The sequence below is a fragment of the Ambystoma mexicanum genome, chromosome 8 (genome assembly GCF_040938575.1).
Source record: "Ambystoma mexicanum isolate Mex_15411 chromosome 8, UKY_AmexF1_1, whole genome shotgun sequence".
Lineage (NCBI taxonomy): Eukaryota > Metazoa > Chordata > Amphibia > Caudata > Ambystomatidae > Ambystoma > Ambystoma mexicanum.
The window spans coordinates 1066223383-1066242431 of record NC_090929.1 but is presented as its reverse complement, the minus strand read 5'-3'; the positions used below and the strand labels follow the sequence as shown (position 1 = coordinate 1066242431).

At 43.1% G+C, this 19049-nt stretch overlaps 1 protein-coding gene across 1 annotated transcript in view; it reads left to right on the top strand.

The window, feature by feature from the left end:
- The window catches only part of LOC138472725 (pulmonary surfactant-associated protein D-like), a 203387-nt gene that overhangs the window by 109524 nt on the left and 74814 nt on the right, over positions 1 to 19049 (top strand). Inside the window, exon 4 of the mRNA XM_069611044.1 lies at positions 15246 to 15329. Coding sequence (XP_069467145.1) covers positions 15246 to 15329 — 84 coding nt within the window. The remainder of the gene's footprint in view (positions 1 to 15245; positions 15330 to 19049) is intronic.

Genomic DNA, 19049 nt, shown 5'->3' with positions numbered 1-19049 from the left:
AAATGTAGGGCTCTGAGAGACACTGTTCCCTGGTTACCCAAAGCCCTTTATATTCCAAATGATAAGGCTCTTTCGCAACCTCTGCGACACTCTCTCTATTCTTCCCTCTGGCTCGACTCAATCTGCAAGGTACACCCTTGATGTTCGGATCTCCTCAGACCTCTACTTCTCTAACCCTCTCACCACTCCTCTCTCTTGGAGTGACCACTTCCTCCTCTCCTCCCTCTCTCTCTACCCGCTAAGATCAAGCCATCCCCAGCACTGCCACCTACCTTATCGGTCATCCGACCCATGAAGCGTGTGTCAGTGGAGGCCCTTAGCCACTACTTTCTCTCATCCTCCTACATCTTTGGCTGACTCACATTCTCACACAGCCCTCTCTAATGTTCATCTTTCTATCTCTAACACTCTTGACGTCCTTGCCCCTGTCATGAGGATCCGCTTGAAGCCTATTCCAAGTACAACTCTTGGGATAATTCTGACCTCACCACCCTTAAACGCAAGTGTAGGAGCGGCTGAGAGGAAGTGGAGAGCATCAGGCGCACCCTCTGACAAACTGGCCTGTTGACTGCTCCAAAGGCATTACAAACTATATGCCCTTTCTAAGAAGAGAGCCTACATCCAAGCCTGTGTCTCTGCACCATCTAACAACTCAGCCAAACTTTTCAAAATCTGCAAGGAGCTGGCCAATCCGGCTGCAGTGTCTACCTCTCCTGTTCCCTCCCAGTCCCTCTGCATGGCCCTGGCTTCTCATTTCACCACTTAAACTCAGGATATCCTGTCTACTCTCGCCTCCTCTACCTCGTCTTCCTCCGCCACCCCTGGCCTGTCTTTGGCTGCTTCTCCCCCTCCTTTCTCCTCCTTTCCACTGTTCTCCCCTGGCCTGTCTTCGGCTGCTTCTCCTCCTCCTTTCTCCTCCTTTCCACTGTTCTCCCCTGACAATGGGCCTCATTACGAGTCAGGTGGTAGTCGTGCCGGTAAAACTGGCAGGCTGCCGCCTGACCTGTAGGGATTTACTGGCTCCAGACTTGCCAGACTTACCGGGGCATTACAGCCCTGGTGGTCCGGTAATTCCGTAGCCGGCATTCTGTTACTCCCCATTCCCAGGGAGTCCTATAGAACTCCACGGGAATGTGGGCCATGGAAATACCGGCACCATGCGGTAATGGTGCTGGGGTTTCCACGTCCGTCTGCGGCTGGTGGCGTTTCGCCCGCCAGGTAAGACCTGGCGGGTGTAACACCACCGGCTGCAGAACTCGTAGTTAGCTGGCCTGCAAACGGTGCCAGTACAGTTTTACCAGCACTGTTAAATCCCGACAGGCTAACTTGTAATGAGGCCCAATGTTTCCAGACAAGTCCGATCAATGAAAGTCTTGTCAAAGCAGGATCTCCCCATCTCATCCAGAACCATCAAGGACCACATCGACACCCTGGCTCCAGCCTTGTCCAACTTCTGCAATCACTCCTTTGCCACTTGAACCTTGCCCTCCCCTTTAAGCACCCCCTTGTGCACCCCCTTCTTAAGAAGCCCTCTGCTTATCCTTCCTCTCTGACTATATCACCCGATCTCCAAACCTCCTTTCCTGGGTAAACCCCTGGAAATGCTGGCCATCTGTTATGTTATGTTATGTTATGTTAAGTCATTTGTAATGCGCACCTGGTACCCAAAGGCTGATGGGCGCAGACATACAAACATAAAATAGGGCACAAAAACAGCTAAACTATTGTCTGTCCATTATCCCTCTGGGCGGGTTTAGGCGAAAAGCAATGTTTTCAATTTCTTTTTAAAGAGTTCTGTTGAGACCAACGTTCTTATTGAGGTTGGAAGGGCGTTCCAAGCAATGGGTGCTGCAACTTCAAAAGACCCCTGCCTTGTTTTGTTGGTCTCATGCCGGGGTACACTGAGTGTATTAGAGTAATCTGATCTCAGTGACCTTCCCTTGTCCTTCACGATTATAGCTTCCTTCAGATATGATGGCATTGGTCCTACAATGCATTTCTGGGTAATGAGCAGAAGTCTAAACTGAATTCTTTCTCTAACCGGCAACCAATGAAGGCTCCTTCTGGCCTCTGATACATGATCTCTCTTACTTAAGCCCTTAACTACTCTCACAGCCCCATTTTGAATCACCTGAAGACGATGAATCTCGGTCTGAGGGATACCCACCAAAAGACTGCATCCATAATCTAATTTTGATCCAATGATGGCTCTAGCCAATGATTCTGAATTTTTCAGAAATAAATGGACGGAGATGGCGAAAAAGTTTGAGGAAATATGAGGCTGATGAAACAAGACTGTTCACCTGAGCCTTCATATTTAGGTGTCTATCCAGGCATACGCCCAAGGTCTTAACTTTGGACAAGATTTTGATAGCACAATTGTCCAGGTTGATGTTCTTATATTCTGCTCCTAATTTATCCAATTTACTTGGCGAGCCCACCAACAGAAGTTCAGTTTTGGCACTGTTTAGGGCAAGGCCATTGGATACCATCCAATCTTGAATTTCTAGGTATATTGCATTAATGAGAGCTACGTCCTTTTGGTAGGTTCCTGAGATAGGTAGGATGCATTGCGTGTCATCCGCGTAATTGGCAAACATGATCCCTTCCTCCTCCAGCATCTGAAAGAAGGGGATCATGAAGATGTTATAGAAACATGGTGACACGCAAGCTCCCTGTGGAACTCCGAACAACAATAACATTGGATCTGCTTCTGCCAATTCACTGGTAACTCTAATTTGCCGATCCTTTAGAAAGGATGATATCCAAAGAATGGCCTCTTCCGAAAAGAACGCTTTTTCTCTTAGCCTGGTGGACAAGATCGAATGGTCCACCAGGTCAAAAGCCGCCGAAAGATCCAGGATCATCAGTAAGGCAATCTGACCCTTATCCATGCCCTGAATAAGATGGGATTTAAGGGCTAGGAGTGCTGTTTCTGTGCCATGATTGGCGCGGAATCCTGATTGATAATTATGCAGAATTTGATTCTGTTCCAGGAATGTGGAGATCTGATTATATGCCACCCGATCCAGTATTTTCAAAAGAAAGGTGGTGTTAGTAATGGGCCTATAGTTCGACGGGGTGAGTGGGCAGAGATTAGACTTTTTTAGTAGAGGTGTGATCCATGCATTTTTCAGATTAGCAGGCACTACCTTCGACTCAAATGAAACATTGACAAATTTTGTGAGAGCTGGTATTAGGGTGGGTAGGCATTCCTTAATTATAATTGCAGAGCATGGATCGCCTTTACAACTTGTGCTCTTGAGATGACTGATAGTTTTTGCCAATTCCTCTTCAGATATAGGCAAAAATCTAAATAAAGGTTGATTTTTGTCTTTAACTTGGGGGTGTGTGATCTTCTCCTGCTGATCTAATATGTTCAGAGAACCTTTTTTAATCTGTATGGTTTCTCTAATCTTATCCAATTTAGTCGACATTGCTGACTGAATTTCTGTGCACCAGGCCTTATTCTTAATAATCGGGGCTGGTATGGGTCCTGGTACGTGTGTTTGTTCTTTTAATATTTTAAATAATTCCTTACAGTCTGATTTGGCATTAATGATCCTCTCATTTAGTACCTCCTTTTTGGCTGTTATAACCTCTTTTTTGAATTGAACAGCACTATTTTTGTACATTTTCAAATTATTAGCGGATTTATCCTTTCTCCAAGTGTGATAAAGTTTATTTTTCTTAGTTTTTAATTCTGATAGTTCTTTAGAGAACCAGTTATTATTGTGGTCAGTTTTCTTTGTTTTATTTTTGATAGGGGCAAGCTTATTGGTTACTGTTTTAAAAGAATTTATGAACCTATCCGACATGGCGTCTAGATCTCCTAATTTGCCTATGTCGGTGTTCAGAGATTGAGCCCAAGGATGTAGCGTCTCTTTATTCAAATTTTTTCGATTCCTACTGGTGATGGATAATTTTGGGTGGGAAGATTTGATCCTAAAGGATTCCACCCTGGACTGGAAACCAATACTAAAATGGTCCGACCATGGACAAGGTTGCACATCTACATTGGTTACGGAAACATTAAGCATGGAGATCCAATCCAGAGTATGACCCTTGGAATGTGTGGCGGTTCTGACATGATGGATAAAGCCTAAGGCATCAAGGGTATTCTCCATTAACTTTGCTGTAGTATCCAAATCGCTACCCAGCCAATCTCCCAGCTTAATCTTCATACTAAATCTGTTGGTTGTCTCCACGACACCAGTCTGGCTTCAGAGCAGCCAGAAGCATGGAAACTGCTCTCCTGAACACCCATGAAGGCTTGCTCTCTAATCTTGACTCTAATCTTCCTTCTGTCCTTAATCTCCATGATCTATCCTCTGTGTTTGACATAGTCAACTACGCCATCCTGCTCAATTGCCTCTGTGACAACCTGGATATCACTGGTCAGTGCCTGTCCTGGTTGACCCCCTTTCCCACTGATGACCCTCCCAGGTCCAACTGGGATCTTTCCTCTCTTCTATCTCTCTCTCTACTTGTGGTGTTCCCCAGGGGTATAACCTTTCTCCCTGGCTGTTCAACCACGACCTAGTAACTGTAGCCCACTGCAATGCTACATTTGGTTCTAACTTTCAGTGTTCTGCGGATGACAACCAGCTCTCTTTGAGGATCATCCCCTCAGCTACCTCTGCTCCTTCTCTCATACCAACTGTCTGGCGGTAATTCAGGAATGGTGTGCTGCCAATGATTTCTGCCTTAATGCCAGTAAGACCAAGATGCTCCTCATAAGGACACCTGCTCCCTCCTTTCCTCTCTCTCTCGGGCCGCCCACTCTGGGCCCTCTTCTTGCTCCTTCCTGTGAGGCTAAGAATCTTGGTGTCATCTTCGACTCCACCCTTACATTCTTTCCTCACAGCTCTGAAGTCTCTAAGAAGTCCCACTTTCAGCTCCACCTCCTCAGAGGTATTCTGCATTTTCTCACATTCCCCAAGAAGCTCACTGTCTCTAGAGCCCTCGTCCTTTCCAGATTGGACTATTGCAGCAGCCTCTTTCTAAATCCGCCTGTCTCTACTCTTCAACCTTTACAACTCATCCAGAACAGGACTGCGAGACTTGTCCTTGGCCTCAAGCCCAGGGATCGTATCACTCCAGCTCTGAAATCTCTGCATTGGCTCCCTGTGGCTGCAAGGATCAAGTTCAAGACCCTTTGCATCATCCACAAGGCTTTACGGGGCTTGAGACCCCACCACCTCCAACTTTCTTTTTCTAAACATCTTTCTTTTTGGGCTCTCCACTCATCCACCTCCAATTCTCTTAGGGTCAAACGCTTTTCCAAGCAGAGAATGGGGGGCAGATATCTATCCTCGGCTGGGGCCTTCCTCTGGACCAACCTCCCTGCCTGAGCAGAACCACCTTTGGGCCCGGAAGCAACTCAAGACCTACCTTTTTGCTTCTGCTTTTTCTCTTCCTCTCCCTTTTAATGTCCCTGATAGCTCTGCACATTGGTCACCTGGCAAAACCCCTGAACTAGGGCCCAGGCTTCTGCATGTCCAGTTGCCCTTGCACTGCCTCTGGTCTCCATCAATGCTTAAGGGTGTGTATCGTAACCCTACAGTCCCTACTCTTTGCACTTATTGAGTCACCTGCCCTTCTCCTCCCCTCTACCCCACCTTGGCACTTCTCCCCTCTTCCCTGCACGATCTGAATGACAAAAGGCCTAGTAAGATTGTTGTTTGTCTTCCTTCTGTTTCCCCCTTCTTGTCCTGTCGCGCCTAGAAACATTTGTGTGCAGGCGTGTTATAAATGACTTATCATATCATCCAACAGGCAGTTTACTCTTATAGTAAAAGGCACTAAACTGTAAGTGCTTTCTCCAAAACGTCAAAGCACCAAGACCACACACACCCCAACCACTCACAATTTATAGATTTCTGCTTCAAAGATCTGTCCAGCTCCACAAAAACCTGTGTCAATCTGACAATACCATCAGTAACTGCAGAGGTGCACCCTACTCGTTTATTTTACATTGCAGAGCTCCAAGATCACAAGTTTCCTTTGTCTTCCACTCAATGTTCACTTAAAGAATATAAGCAAAAGATACTAAACAGTTCTTAGAGTGCATTAAAGTACATTAATAAAAATGCATTAAGAGTGCATTAAAAACTTCCAGTCAGAGGATTTTAATGAAAGCTTCATTAACTTCAATGGGGGCCATTACGAGTATGGAGGTAGACGTGGCGCTATTAGCGCCATGGCTACCCCCATACCGCGTACCGGGTCCGGGTTATTGAATGGGGAAATACCGGGCCATTCCAACCTTGGAGGACCCTATTTCCCCTTTCAGGGAACCCATCCCCATTCCCATTTGAGCCCCCATAGGGCTCAATGGGAATGGGGAGGGAGCTAACAACGGGAACGTTGATAACGGGCCCGTTGCTAGCTCCCTGGTCTGCTAGCGGGACCCGCTAAGGGAACCTGGTTTTACCAGGCGCCCTTTGCGGGTCCCGTGAGCAGACTCGTAATAGGGCGGTAAGGGGTTAATGGCGTCGGCACCATTACCGGCGCCGTTAACCCCTTACCGCCCAGCTTGTAATGACCCTCAATGTTTACTAAATTAGAATTGTAGTATAGCAATCTCTAGTGTCCTGGAGGGTCTTCATAGTCTGAATTTCACTAATTTTCTCAAAATCTGTTCAGTCCTTTAAATCCATTAAAATCGTTATAATTATACCAGAAACTAGGTGTCAAATGTCAGAACAAAGTTAAAATCCCATGTAGCAATATCCCAATATCAAAATGGCAAGAGACCAATGATACTTGTGAATTAATTACCGGCAACACCGGAGAACCACAAGCCAACAAAACAAATCTAAATGAAGACTTGGTAAATCTCCTAAAAACCCACCTGGGAGTCTGCAGACCTTTACAGACCATCAGACCTTTTGGTTGAGGCCAGGAATCTAATGCCCAGATTCATAACTTGTCTGATTCTGCTCTGATTGTGCTTTTCATGTGGGGGATCATCTGAGTTACAAGGTAATTAAGTAACCTGCAATTTCTTGTGTGCTCAGTGGGTTGAGTTTTGTGGCAGGAAGGGGAAGCAAGAATGTTTCACTTCTGAATGATCAGCAAGATCGATTAAATAATGTTTTCTGGTTACATGTGATTATAATGAATACATTTAAAAAACATTACTGAACCCAAAACAACGAATAAAATACCTCATGCCCCCCATTTCCCCATGTTTAAAACCAAACCCCAACTTCCTCCCCACCAGATTTAACCCATAACCACCACATATATATTTTTTGCAAAAATCAGTATGTTTTCGTTGTTGTTTATTCGTTAATAATTCATTCTTTATTTTGTATTAATTATAATCACTGGATACTGTTTTTTCAGTATGCCCCAAACACTTTTCCCCTTTCCTCACAGTGTTCTAATAACAAAAGAAGTTCACAGGCATATGTCTCCTATGTTGCTAAACCAATGAATGCATGGGTGCTTATTCAATCAAGCTGCCACAACTTAAATGTCTCCTCTCTCAAGGTAGGTGGTTTGTTCCATCCCACACCAAATCACACTGACAAGTTTGCAACTGCTTGACTAAAAAGCAAGATTCTACCATCAATTTCTTTGAGCATGTCCCAAATCATGTTTCGCTTCCTTCCAAGTGTGCTAATACATTTCAATGAAACACACATGTTTGTGTCATCTATTATGATGATCCAAGTTGTGTGTGAGTGCAAGTTCAATCAAGCCACCCATCACAAATTCCTTCTCCATCCAAGCAGGTGGTGTGTTACATCACACAACCAGCCTCATTACGACCCAGGCGTTAAGGGTTAACGCCGTCGTTAACCCTTAACGCCTATTCTGATTTTAACGGCTGCTTTTAGCAGCCGTTAAAATCCATGGCGCTAACCTGCCATGATGCTAATTACGCCACCGTAATTTACGGTGGCGTAATTAGCGCCTTCCCCACTCCCATTATGCCCTATGGGACAAAAATGGGAATGGGGAAGGGAAAATGGGAAATGGGGATTTACCGCCCCACTCACCTTGGAATGGGGCGGTAAATCCACCATCCACCATGGTGGTAAAATTGGCGCAATTAGCGCCTGGGTTGTAATGACCCCACTAATGCCACTGCCTGTGTGATGAACATGACCTACAATGTTTCCCCAGCATGCCCCAAACACTTATATTGTACCCCCTGCATTCAAAGTGTGCTAATAATGAAATACATCACATGCTTGCTTCAGCTTTTGCTGCCAGTGATGGGACTGACAGACAAAGACAAATCTGTAAAATTCTGAGGCAATAGCCAGGTTTCCATAGAATGCATTTCTGAGAAATACATCTAATTCCTCTGAAAGGTGTTTTCAAAAATAAAAATAAAAATGTATATTCTGATCAGCATTGCCCAAAATCACCCCTGAAACCATGTCTAAAGTAAAGAGATCAAGTCCTCAAAAAGCAACAGCCATTAATCACCCTGCTCTTAAGAAATACTCCAGAGACTCTGAAGACTTCCAGAAGCAAGCTCTTTATCTATACAGGCAAGTTTAATTACCCAAACTTTATTACCCAAAGCTCTTAAAGTTATAGAAATGTGTGAAGTCCTATTGCATTGAAAATTCTGATCATTCAAAGTTCAACCAAACGTTCTCCCCCCGTCTTAATAAAAAATTAATTTAAAAAACACTTTCCCCCTTGGTAACACATCAATAATGTACATAGTTCACACACGATTGTAACATAGAAACCCTATCACAAATCACTCATGATTAGATTAATGAATAAAATAGAAATATCCCACAATTCAGATGGTACAACCCACCTTCTTTTCTGGCATTCACTGCTGGGACACCAGGTGTTCGGATCTGCATAAAATGACTGAATGCAAAAATCTGACTACCAAATGTCCGACCTTTTTTTTATTTTTAGTTATTTTTCTGCAAATATATATGTGGGGGGAGTCCACCACAGCTCCCCCACCTTACTCCTATACATTTTTATTAACTTTACCCCCTCACATATATATATCTGCGGAAAAATGGTGGTCAGACTTTTGGGGGTCGGACTTTTTTCCCTCTGTCATTTTGTCCTATTCCCAGGTGTTCATCCACCCAGCTCAATTAATAACACGCTGCCATCTGTTTGCAGTCTGTCATCACTTCCACCTTTAGAAAACCTCTCTGGGTTCATGCAGCATTATCAAGCTTCTTTGGAACACCAGAACTGTCTCTTCCATTCAGTCATTAGAAGGTGCAGAAGCTTAAGAACTGAAGTAGGCTTCTCCTCATGGACGCTGTGCTCCTATCTTCTTTCCTTTGTCTTCTCGACACCTCTTCAACTGAGGAGTTCAGTAGGTCTCCTCTTCTCTGCTACACCGGATCAAAGAACAGCGGATGAGGCAAACTAAAGAAGCAGTGTACAGGGGAGAAGGGAAACAACTACAATAGACCCTAGGTGCCCCGGGGCCCAAAGGCCATTTTCTTGCGCAGATCATTTAGAAGAAACAGGGTGGAAATGGAGTGGAACCCAGTTCCATTTAACAGCCTCCAACAATCTCAAAATGGCTCGAGAGGCACAAGCAACACAGGCAGGGGCTTATAGCAGCTAACAGCAGTACTCCAACTTTCTCAGATTCAGTATCTCCCTCTTCTTCAGCATCTCCCTTTGAAGACCAGTGAACAGTGGATTGCGTTTTGCTGAATAAGATCCCTGAGATAATTTTGTTCTATTACCATAACGCCCCACGGAATATTGTGTCATGTTCCAATCGGGCTAAAGTAATTTGTGTTCCACATTAGTACACAGGGAGAAGAATGCCGAGAGCCACCCCAGCCACTGAATACACACCAGCCGGAAAGAACTCCTTGAATTAACAACACAGGCGGTGTGACTTAAAGGTGATGTGACATCCCTTTGCCAGGGACAATTCACCATTAACCATGGTGCATGTGGTATCCGCCAGCAAGTTAGGTTAAGGGTCAGGTTAGGGGTAAGCATTGAGGGCCACTGATAAAGAAAGTGACACAATTGTCTCCCTCAAAAGGTAAGTCTGTAGTTGTGGGACTGGCTCTGGGGCGAAGTATATCCAGCATTGAGGTAGTAACTGTTTCATTTCCTCCCACCTGGATTAGTCTAACATTTTGTATGTGGCTCATTCGAAGAATTCCATCAAAAGACTTCAAAGCCTACAAAATTCACCTGCATGCTGTTAATCGAAACGTAAACAATGGAAACATGTATTGCCAGCTGTCCGGGCTTTACATTGGTTGCCAATTTAGGAACATGCACATTACAAATCTCTGCTCCCTTTAAAACAGTGACTTACCTTCCTATAGTAAGAGAAGGCTTAATCAAGCAGAAAGCAGGGTGACCTCTTAGCTAGACTAGATCCTTGTTTTGGAAAACTGGTAAATTTAAGAAATCAACCAATGAAAACACTTGTCCTCTGTTCAGGTGGTAAAGCTGTGGCCAAACTGTGAAACAGCCTCCTGCCAAACATCTGCACCATTTTCGACCTGCTATGATTTTAGACTTAAGAAAGAAATTGAGATGTTCCTATTTCCAAGATAATGGTTTCAATCGTGTCCTTACATACCGGTGTCCGCCAGCGCCAGGATGCTGTTTAGATGCACGCTTCACTCAGGGGCGTAGGAGACACTACAATTCAGGGGGTGACAAGGTACATCCTGGGGACATTACTACTACAAGAAATCACTCAAAGAAAAAAAAAAGCTGCAAGTCTGAGTGTCACATTGCTCGAGAGTCCATAAATATGTTTATTGTAAATCACCAAATGATGCCCGTTTTGTAAACACAGTTGCACTCTAATTTAAATTTTGTTCACCAACTTCAAAATCTGCTAGCTATTTAAAAGCATTTTGCGTGGCTTGCAAGGGCCTGAGAGAATAGGCGAAGGTCATGACCCAGGCACAGTGGCCAAAGGCCATGACTGCAAACCATGGCCAGTGGACACTTTGGGTAGCTTCCAGGGGACCCAGGGCAACATGGCTACTGGCTATGGACACTGGTTGTGCCCAGTGACGCTATAGCTGGCTGGGTGGTGGCAGGGGCATGAGAAAACAAATCCCAGTGCCCAAAACAGAAGCATTGAGCGTTGTGACAACAAGCATTTCTTTTCGCTATAAAAAAAAATTTTTTTTTTCTTTTTTACTTTTCACAATAACGGGCAATTAAAGGTTTTAATGGTTATCACTAAACAATGTGCTTCCAGTGCCCACCTGAGGCAGATTACAGAAACCTTGCAGTGGTGCAAGTGCAAAGTTGTACAGCATTAGCTCTAGGTCAAGGTTTGCCCTATTTTAAAAACACTGAGAAATATTTAAACTGCATTTTGGCACCAGGCTAAAGTGTGCCCTATTGCTAATATGGAATTTTATTTGCACTAGGGCACACTTTGCCGTAGTGCAAAAATGCATCCAAAATGTATCCTTTTTGCACTTTTCCTTATACATTGCCAATCTGCGCTTGTTATGGTGTAATGGTTTTTCAAATGTCCCAGTGTATTTAAAAATATGGCAAACTTTTCTGATTTGCTATTACCGTGCACCGGTGCAGAATTTCTATAATCTGCCCCCCTGGTTGCTGGGAGCCAGTCATACATTATAGTCGTGAGGGCACTTGTGACTAACCTATAAAAGGAAACTGCACAGAGATTTCAAAACTTATTTTCACTAAAAAGACACACAAGAAAGATGATCAGAGTCATCTTTTCTTGATCAGATAATACATGAATATTCATTCCTCGAGCAGAACTATACATAACAATGTAAAATGAAAAAAGTATAGGCGTTTATTAAGTAACCATACAATGTTGCAAAGTGTGGTTTATATTGAAAAGGACATGCCTAAAGCTCATCCCTTTAATTTACAAAGTGCCTAAACAATTAAATATCTGATGCTAACAGAACCACTTACAGATGACGAATTATTTTCTATTTAGGCTGAATTAAAAATGTACATTTGTTTCTTATAGATCCAGAAAAGCAAGTCAAATGATGAGAGAAAAATGTTATAGTTGGACGCAGCAATCAACACAATATGGGTTCCAGTTGACCTGCACATTTTCAGTCACTGTGAATACGCCCCTCACCCATCCTCAGCCCTCTCTTTTAGCCTTCATGCATATAGTTGGATGCAAATGCCAGGGCAGCAGATGGCCTGTTTTTTCAATTTTTTTTTAAATTCTCTTTATTGATTTTACAACATGGTAACCATTGCCCCCCACACCATAGCATGTTTTTTAAAGGCAAGGAAGACACGCCTGCTTATCCTGTGACTCTTGTAGGAAGAAAAAAACCTCAGTGCCCCATGCAATCTGTCTGCAAGTCACAGCTCAGCTATATCACATACATGCAGACAAAGTAGGAAGTAGAATACAAACAGACCAGCATATTAACACAGATCTGACTTGTTAGGACACGACCACTAGAATTGTGTGTATTTTTGAGAAAATGGCGCAAGGATGGGTATACTTTGAAGCTGATAAGACATCACGTGTTTATTTTTCGTGCTCGGGTGCAAATGGATCCTTACATTATTTCCCAAATGATCTCAAGGGCAACATATAACATGGCTTCCATTATAGGAAACAAACTCTGTCACAATAATTTCTTGGGAAAACGTACAGAGGATCTGCAGCCATACTTAATGTATCCTAGGTACTGCATGGTAGAGCCAGAGGGCCTTCTTTGCAAAGTGGTTTTCAATAGTATTTCCCATTGAAAAACGTGTTTGTAAATCAGGCACAGGGCCTGTTAGTCATAGGTTTCGCTGGCCTAATTGCATGAGCAGTCTCTGACATGCAGGTGGGCAGGAAAGGAGCCTCTGAGAGTCTGAGCACATTTAGCCTTGATGATGTGGAGTCTAATTTATTTATACTTGATTTTAACTGTATTTTACCAGTTTTTACAAGTTAGAATGGTTATCTCCATAAGTCTTATTTGGGTGCTACAACTTCAAATTCCAGGTAGTCCACTTTATCCAATCATTTGGATTTTTGATCATAGTTTATATATTAACATCTAACCGTTTAGAAGTTTAATTCCATCTCCATCTTGTAGATCATGCCTAACCTTCATTCTTTCATTCTTTGGTCCAGTGCTTGTAGAGACCTTTAGACCCTGATGTTTTTCTAAGGTCTAGAGCTAAGCTCTCAATGAAATTCCCTGCTGTAATGACAGGTTTCCGGTTAGCACCGTTCATTAAGTAGAACCACCAATATTCCTCATCCATGCTACAGAAATCTTTAAACAGGTGGCCCTTGCATTCGAGAAGCAGATATCTCAAGGATTCAGTTCCGTTCGTCTGGTTACAAAATCTACAAGAAGAACTTGCCCTGGTTTTATCTCTGATGGCTAGGATTTCGTTTGTTTTTAAGATGTTGAGTCGGCCTCTCATGAAGGTTGATCGCAATTTTCGTGGAGTCAAATATCAATATTCCCTTTCTTTGGTCGCTTATATCCAAACTTGAGACCCTTTTGTTTGAAGCCCACTTTTCATGAAGTGGGGATTGATGCAATCTGCGGGCCAAAGTGCTCTGCAATGCCAGTTTCCAATATCTGTGCAGGGCCTGCTCTCGCTGAGAAACTCTGTACACTAGTGATGTAGGCAGGGGTGTTGCTAGGTCTGGAAAAGATCCTGGGCTACGCTAACCTTGGGACTGTTGGGACTCACAGCTAGCTAGCATTTTTGTTGTAGCTCCTGAGCTTCTATCCGGGGCTACAAACAAAAGTCCCAGGACTATAGCCCCGTGAGCCCCCCTAGCAATGCCTCTGGATGTAGAAGTGGTTTAAAGTAGTATTCTTTGTTGTCTCCAATCCTATGAGATACATTTGAAATATATGTGTTTTAAAGCAATAGTTTAATCAATTGCTTTCATAGGTAACGTTGTTGTATTTTTACTATCGTGATATGATTTTTATCCTAGTTATCGAATAAAGCTTAATTGATTTGACCCATGTAACAAGAATCCATTACTAATATGTGTGCCCTGCTTCCATCGCTTAGAAATTATTTTCTCCTTACAATCAGCTCATTACAACTTTGCCTGCCTGGAAAAAATGGCAGAATAAATTTCTGGTAATTACGTCACTGCCATTTTTTCCAGATTGGCACAAGTCTGGGCAAAGGGCACTGATCTACTGGCAGGCCTGATCTGCAGGTAATGCAGGACCCTACTGGCAGATGATTGCCAGAATCACTGACACCGGTACTACCAGTGCCGATGATTCTTGCAATCCCTTCCCATGTAGTCTTATAGGACTCCATCGGAATGGGAACTTACTGCCACGCAGTGGTTAATTTGTAGAAGAAAAACAAGTTCTGGGGCTAAAATACCTTCTAACACACCCATGTCAGGATGGGCAGCTCCCATGCTGCTCCCCGTGCTGTTAACATATCGGGCTCAAGCTGCATCTCTCATTGGCTTATTATGTACTCGGTCACTACAGCAGATGTGTGATTTACAAATACCAATCAACATATACATAAAATAACGTGCTCGTTGTGTCTTGACATGAGACTCATTTTTAAGTGTGTCTTTAAACACAATCACCCTTTATACTTTGCTCTGATTTTATAGGTGTTTATTATGTGACTGGCAGTAACAATAATAAATTTGCCAAAACACCACATCATGACCCAGCTGATTCTGAGACCATACGTTACAGGGCTCAGAAATAAGTGCCTGGGTTGAGCCCTGGCAATCCCCACCCACCCATAAAATTAAGCAATGCTGTCACGCTCCCACCCGTAATATCCCGGTAATACCGGGATATTTGATGGCAGAGACAGTAAGGTGGGTTTGCCGATAACCAGCCAGAATGACCCAGAGGATAGCTCAGCGGCAACGTGTTTGCCTTGGAATCAAGACGACACCAAGCAACACAGGGTCGATCCACGGGTCCGCGCTTAGAAGCCTCTGGGTATTTAAGCGCGTTATAAATATGCAACTAAGACAAAAAACTATTACACAACTAAAAAACAAACAATTCCTGTAACAGCGCCTCGATGCCCGCGGGCTGTGTGAGTGATTTAAAAAAAATAAAATTAAAAAAAATTACTGACGGGGTACCGGCAAACCCATATTGATGCATAACTTTTCTGAGAAATGCTCTCTCTCTCTCTCTCTCTCTCTCTCTCTCTCTCTCTCTCTCTCTCTCTCTCTCTCTCTCTCTTCTCTCCCTGAAGATAATGTATTATGTGAGAAAATGGGTGTGTATTAATTACATGTTATCACATCTTTCTATCCACAGAATTTGTACAGCTGAAGCAGCAAATCAGTGTTCTGAATGCACAGCTGGACATGCTGAAGGAGGCGTCCAACAAGCAGAAAAAAGGTGAATAAATATCCCATACCTGAATGCATGGCATTTTCCTGTGGTTATTAATGTAACCCCTGTGAATGGTGCCAAAAGCATACATCAGAAATGCAAAGGAATGAACTCGCGAAAACAATGTGTCATGTATGCTCTTGCAAACAGGATTTGGCACGAGCCCAAGTGAAAATATGTGCAAACCCACAAGTGTGAAGAATTCATCATTTGCACATTTAAAACAAAAATGGGCTAGAGGGAGAGGATGGTTGAGATGAAATCCTACTCTTGCACAAAAAGTGCAAGGGGGAGCAGAGACTTTGCCCAAACATGTACCACTACATGACTCAACAAATTAAGGAGTTACTAATTGTTCTTAACCTTATATACTGGGAAGTTACTCAATGGAGTATCCAAACAATCAAAACAACACAAGTTCATTTTCAATTGTGGGGTGATGATAATGTGCATGAATAAAATATGCTTTATAGTTCATAAATGGTGGACCTAAGTTCATGGGCTGTCCTTTATCAAGTGCCTTAAGAACAAAGAGAAACAGAAAAACCTGCCCTGTGTGTGGATCAACTTGTTTGCCCGGAAACACGTGTTATCTTTTCTGTGTACAGGTTAAAGGATGAAATGGATCTTACCATACAGGATGGGACAACATTTCCAGCTTCGATGTCTTTACTTCGATGTGTTTGCATAGCAATGCATTGGTATGATACGTTAACATCACTATATTTCCTTTTTTAATTAATCGAGTGGTAGCGCCCCGAATCTCTCACACTCTCCTGCAACTTGTTTTACTCTATCCTCCACCGTTTTTTGAGTATAAACCTCATTCCTTTTTATATTGGTTCCGGAAAAACGAGCAAAACAGTATAGATGTCTATATTATATTCCCTTGCGTCACGTGTTTTGTTGCCCTTTTCGGATTCTCCCCCTTTGATGCTACTAACCCTCTTTTACATCTGTTTTACTTGCTTCCTTTCAAACGAGCAAAACCGATGTAAATTCCTCGATGCTAAAGCATTGCTGCAAATGCAGAATGATGCAAATGCATTGAAGTAAAGACATGTAATGGCATTCCTATTGCACTCCATCACAATAATATTCACGGGAAACAATTCTCAATGAAACTCTCTAAAGCAGAGCCACATACATATTGGATCTGTATGTTCACATACATAGTCGTTATCGTAAAACTATATAAAGTCAAACCAAATTCAAGAGTTGCTTTATAAAATAGCACCTTACCAATCACATCTGCACCTGTGGATAGGTCAGTCAATCAGTCAAAAAGCTTTTTGTTTTTTTAAACCAATCCATGAGAGCGCATACAAAAATAAATACATCACAGTTAAAAAGTGTATACAAATTGTACCGTCTATAATATTTTAAAAGAGATGAGAAGAAATATATCATTTTACAATTAGTACATACAACTTCCAGAATTAAATTAACCTGTAACTTTTAGAAGATTATCTCTCCTCAGTTCCAAAATTAAAAACCTAACCACTGTGCCACAGGAATGTCTATCAGGCAAAACTAAAAGGTGTGTTAGGACCAGTCTATAGTTCCATATTTCTTCCATATTTGTAATGTTGAGTGTTTTCCGAATGTCAGTATAAAAAGTGTGAAACAGCGTAAAGTGCATGAGTTTCACAATCCTAAGCACATGAGCACATATTTTCATTAACTTTACTTACATCGCTTGGCCCCCATGTGTACATTGCTCAAGGGTAACAATCCTAATCTAAACCAAGTTTGTTTGTTGTACATGTCTGATCATGTTTCTTTGGGTCGCACTAGCCATGGCTTTTGGCCATGGTGCGTGGCCACAGCTGACAAGTTGCACAAATAGGTATCTTTGGTGCCAACTAGTCATGGCCTTCGGCCGAGGCAACTGTACATATTGTACCACATATTGCACTACTAGGTTTCTTTGGGTCCCACCAGCCATGGCCAGTGCCCACAGTTGACATGCAGCACCCATGGGTTTCTTTGGGGCACACTAGCCGTGGCCTTCGGCAGTGGCCACTGTACATGTTGCACCAATACGTTTCCTTGGGGGCCACTAGCCATGCCCTTCGACTATGGCCTGTGGCCATGGCATTTAGCCATGGCCACTGTACATATTAAACCAATAGGTTTCTTCAAGGCCCACTAGCCCTGGCCTTTGGCCATGTCCACTGTACATGTTACATCAATAATGTATTTTCGAAGGCCCATTGCCCCCTGCCTAGTAGCTGTTACCTCTGCAGATTAGCTGAAAAACACTCTACAATTAAAAGGTCTTCCCAATCCTCACAGGCACTCACCATGGGCCCTCTTCATCTTTTTTTGGTCCCCCCTCTTTCTTCAAATCCTTTTTCATTCCCTAACCTTCACCCATTACCCACTATCGCTCTTCGCTTCGTGTGATGTAGTTTCTTTTACAAACGCAACTTGCGGCATTACCACAATAATCTTACGATATTCCCCAGGTACTTCCCTGATACACTGAACATATTCTACCCATAACCGACTCCCCAGACCACCCCAACTCCCCAACTTCACATGGTGTCCTCTGTCCCACTCCACCTCTATCCTGGTGTTATTGCATCCTTTTCCCTTGCCAAATAACTCTTTGAGCACTTTTCGTTTTCAGCTTCCCCGGGGCTCAAGCCGGCAAGAGGAGAATGTAACCATATACCAGGGAACCCAACCTGCATAATTGTCCGCCTAATTGGCTGGCACTGACTCACCAGGTGCAATGTCTTTATACAAATATCCTCATAGCAACACCTTAAGCAAACTAGTATGAGAACAGCTTCCTATTTAAAATTCTCTTCATTTTGATTAAGGCTGCCTGAACCACATGTACTGTTTCAGTCTTACACAAATGTCAATTTCGGGTGAGTATTGTGAAAAATAAAATGGGCACGAAGCACAGTGTGCATTTTACACATTTATCACAGTCATATTTGTCAAATATAAACATCTAGAGACATTGTTATGTTCCCAAAATGCTCTTTGTTTTAATGCAAGCAGGTTGGTACACTCACTGGTGTTTTTTGTCACATTGCCCTTTCTCATAGGGATATTTGTAAAACGTACAATGGGAGTGTACAAGACTGTATATCTTGCAATGTACGGTTATGAATCTTCTACACTGTGCCAAATCATCACCTGAGCTGTCTCAGAGTGCCAGGCTTGTCCAGGACATTGGTGTATTGGGTCCCCACTACTGTTCACCAGACCTAAGTCTGAGGAAAAAGGAGGAGTGGGGATAAGAATAGGTGATGGGAAAATTGGTAACATTTCTAACAGACATTGGGAGGGGTGGTGATATAGACAGGGAGAATATTCGTGATAGTGTAGGTGTATGTGGGTCCGCTGGAAGGCTGTATTATTTTGGGGAAGGTGGTGTCTGTTATGCTGTTATGTTAATTTACTTGGTATAGCACAGCTGTCACCTGAAGGTATCTTGGAACATTGAGCAGGATGGCCCATATAAGTCACCAGACATAGAAACTGAAAGGCATAACAGAAAACAACTCAACTGCTTACGATAGAAAAGTCTTAAGATCCTTTCCGAATTTCGAATAATCATCCAAAAGTCTAAGGGCCAATGGAAGATAATTCCAGAGGGAGGGGCTGCAACAGAAAAAGCCTGATCCCTAACAGTTGTTTCCTCAACTGTGGGACAAGAAGAAGATGTTCATTACATATGGCAGGTACATAAGGAACAATCTTCTC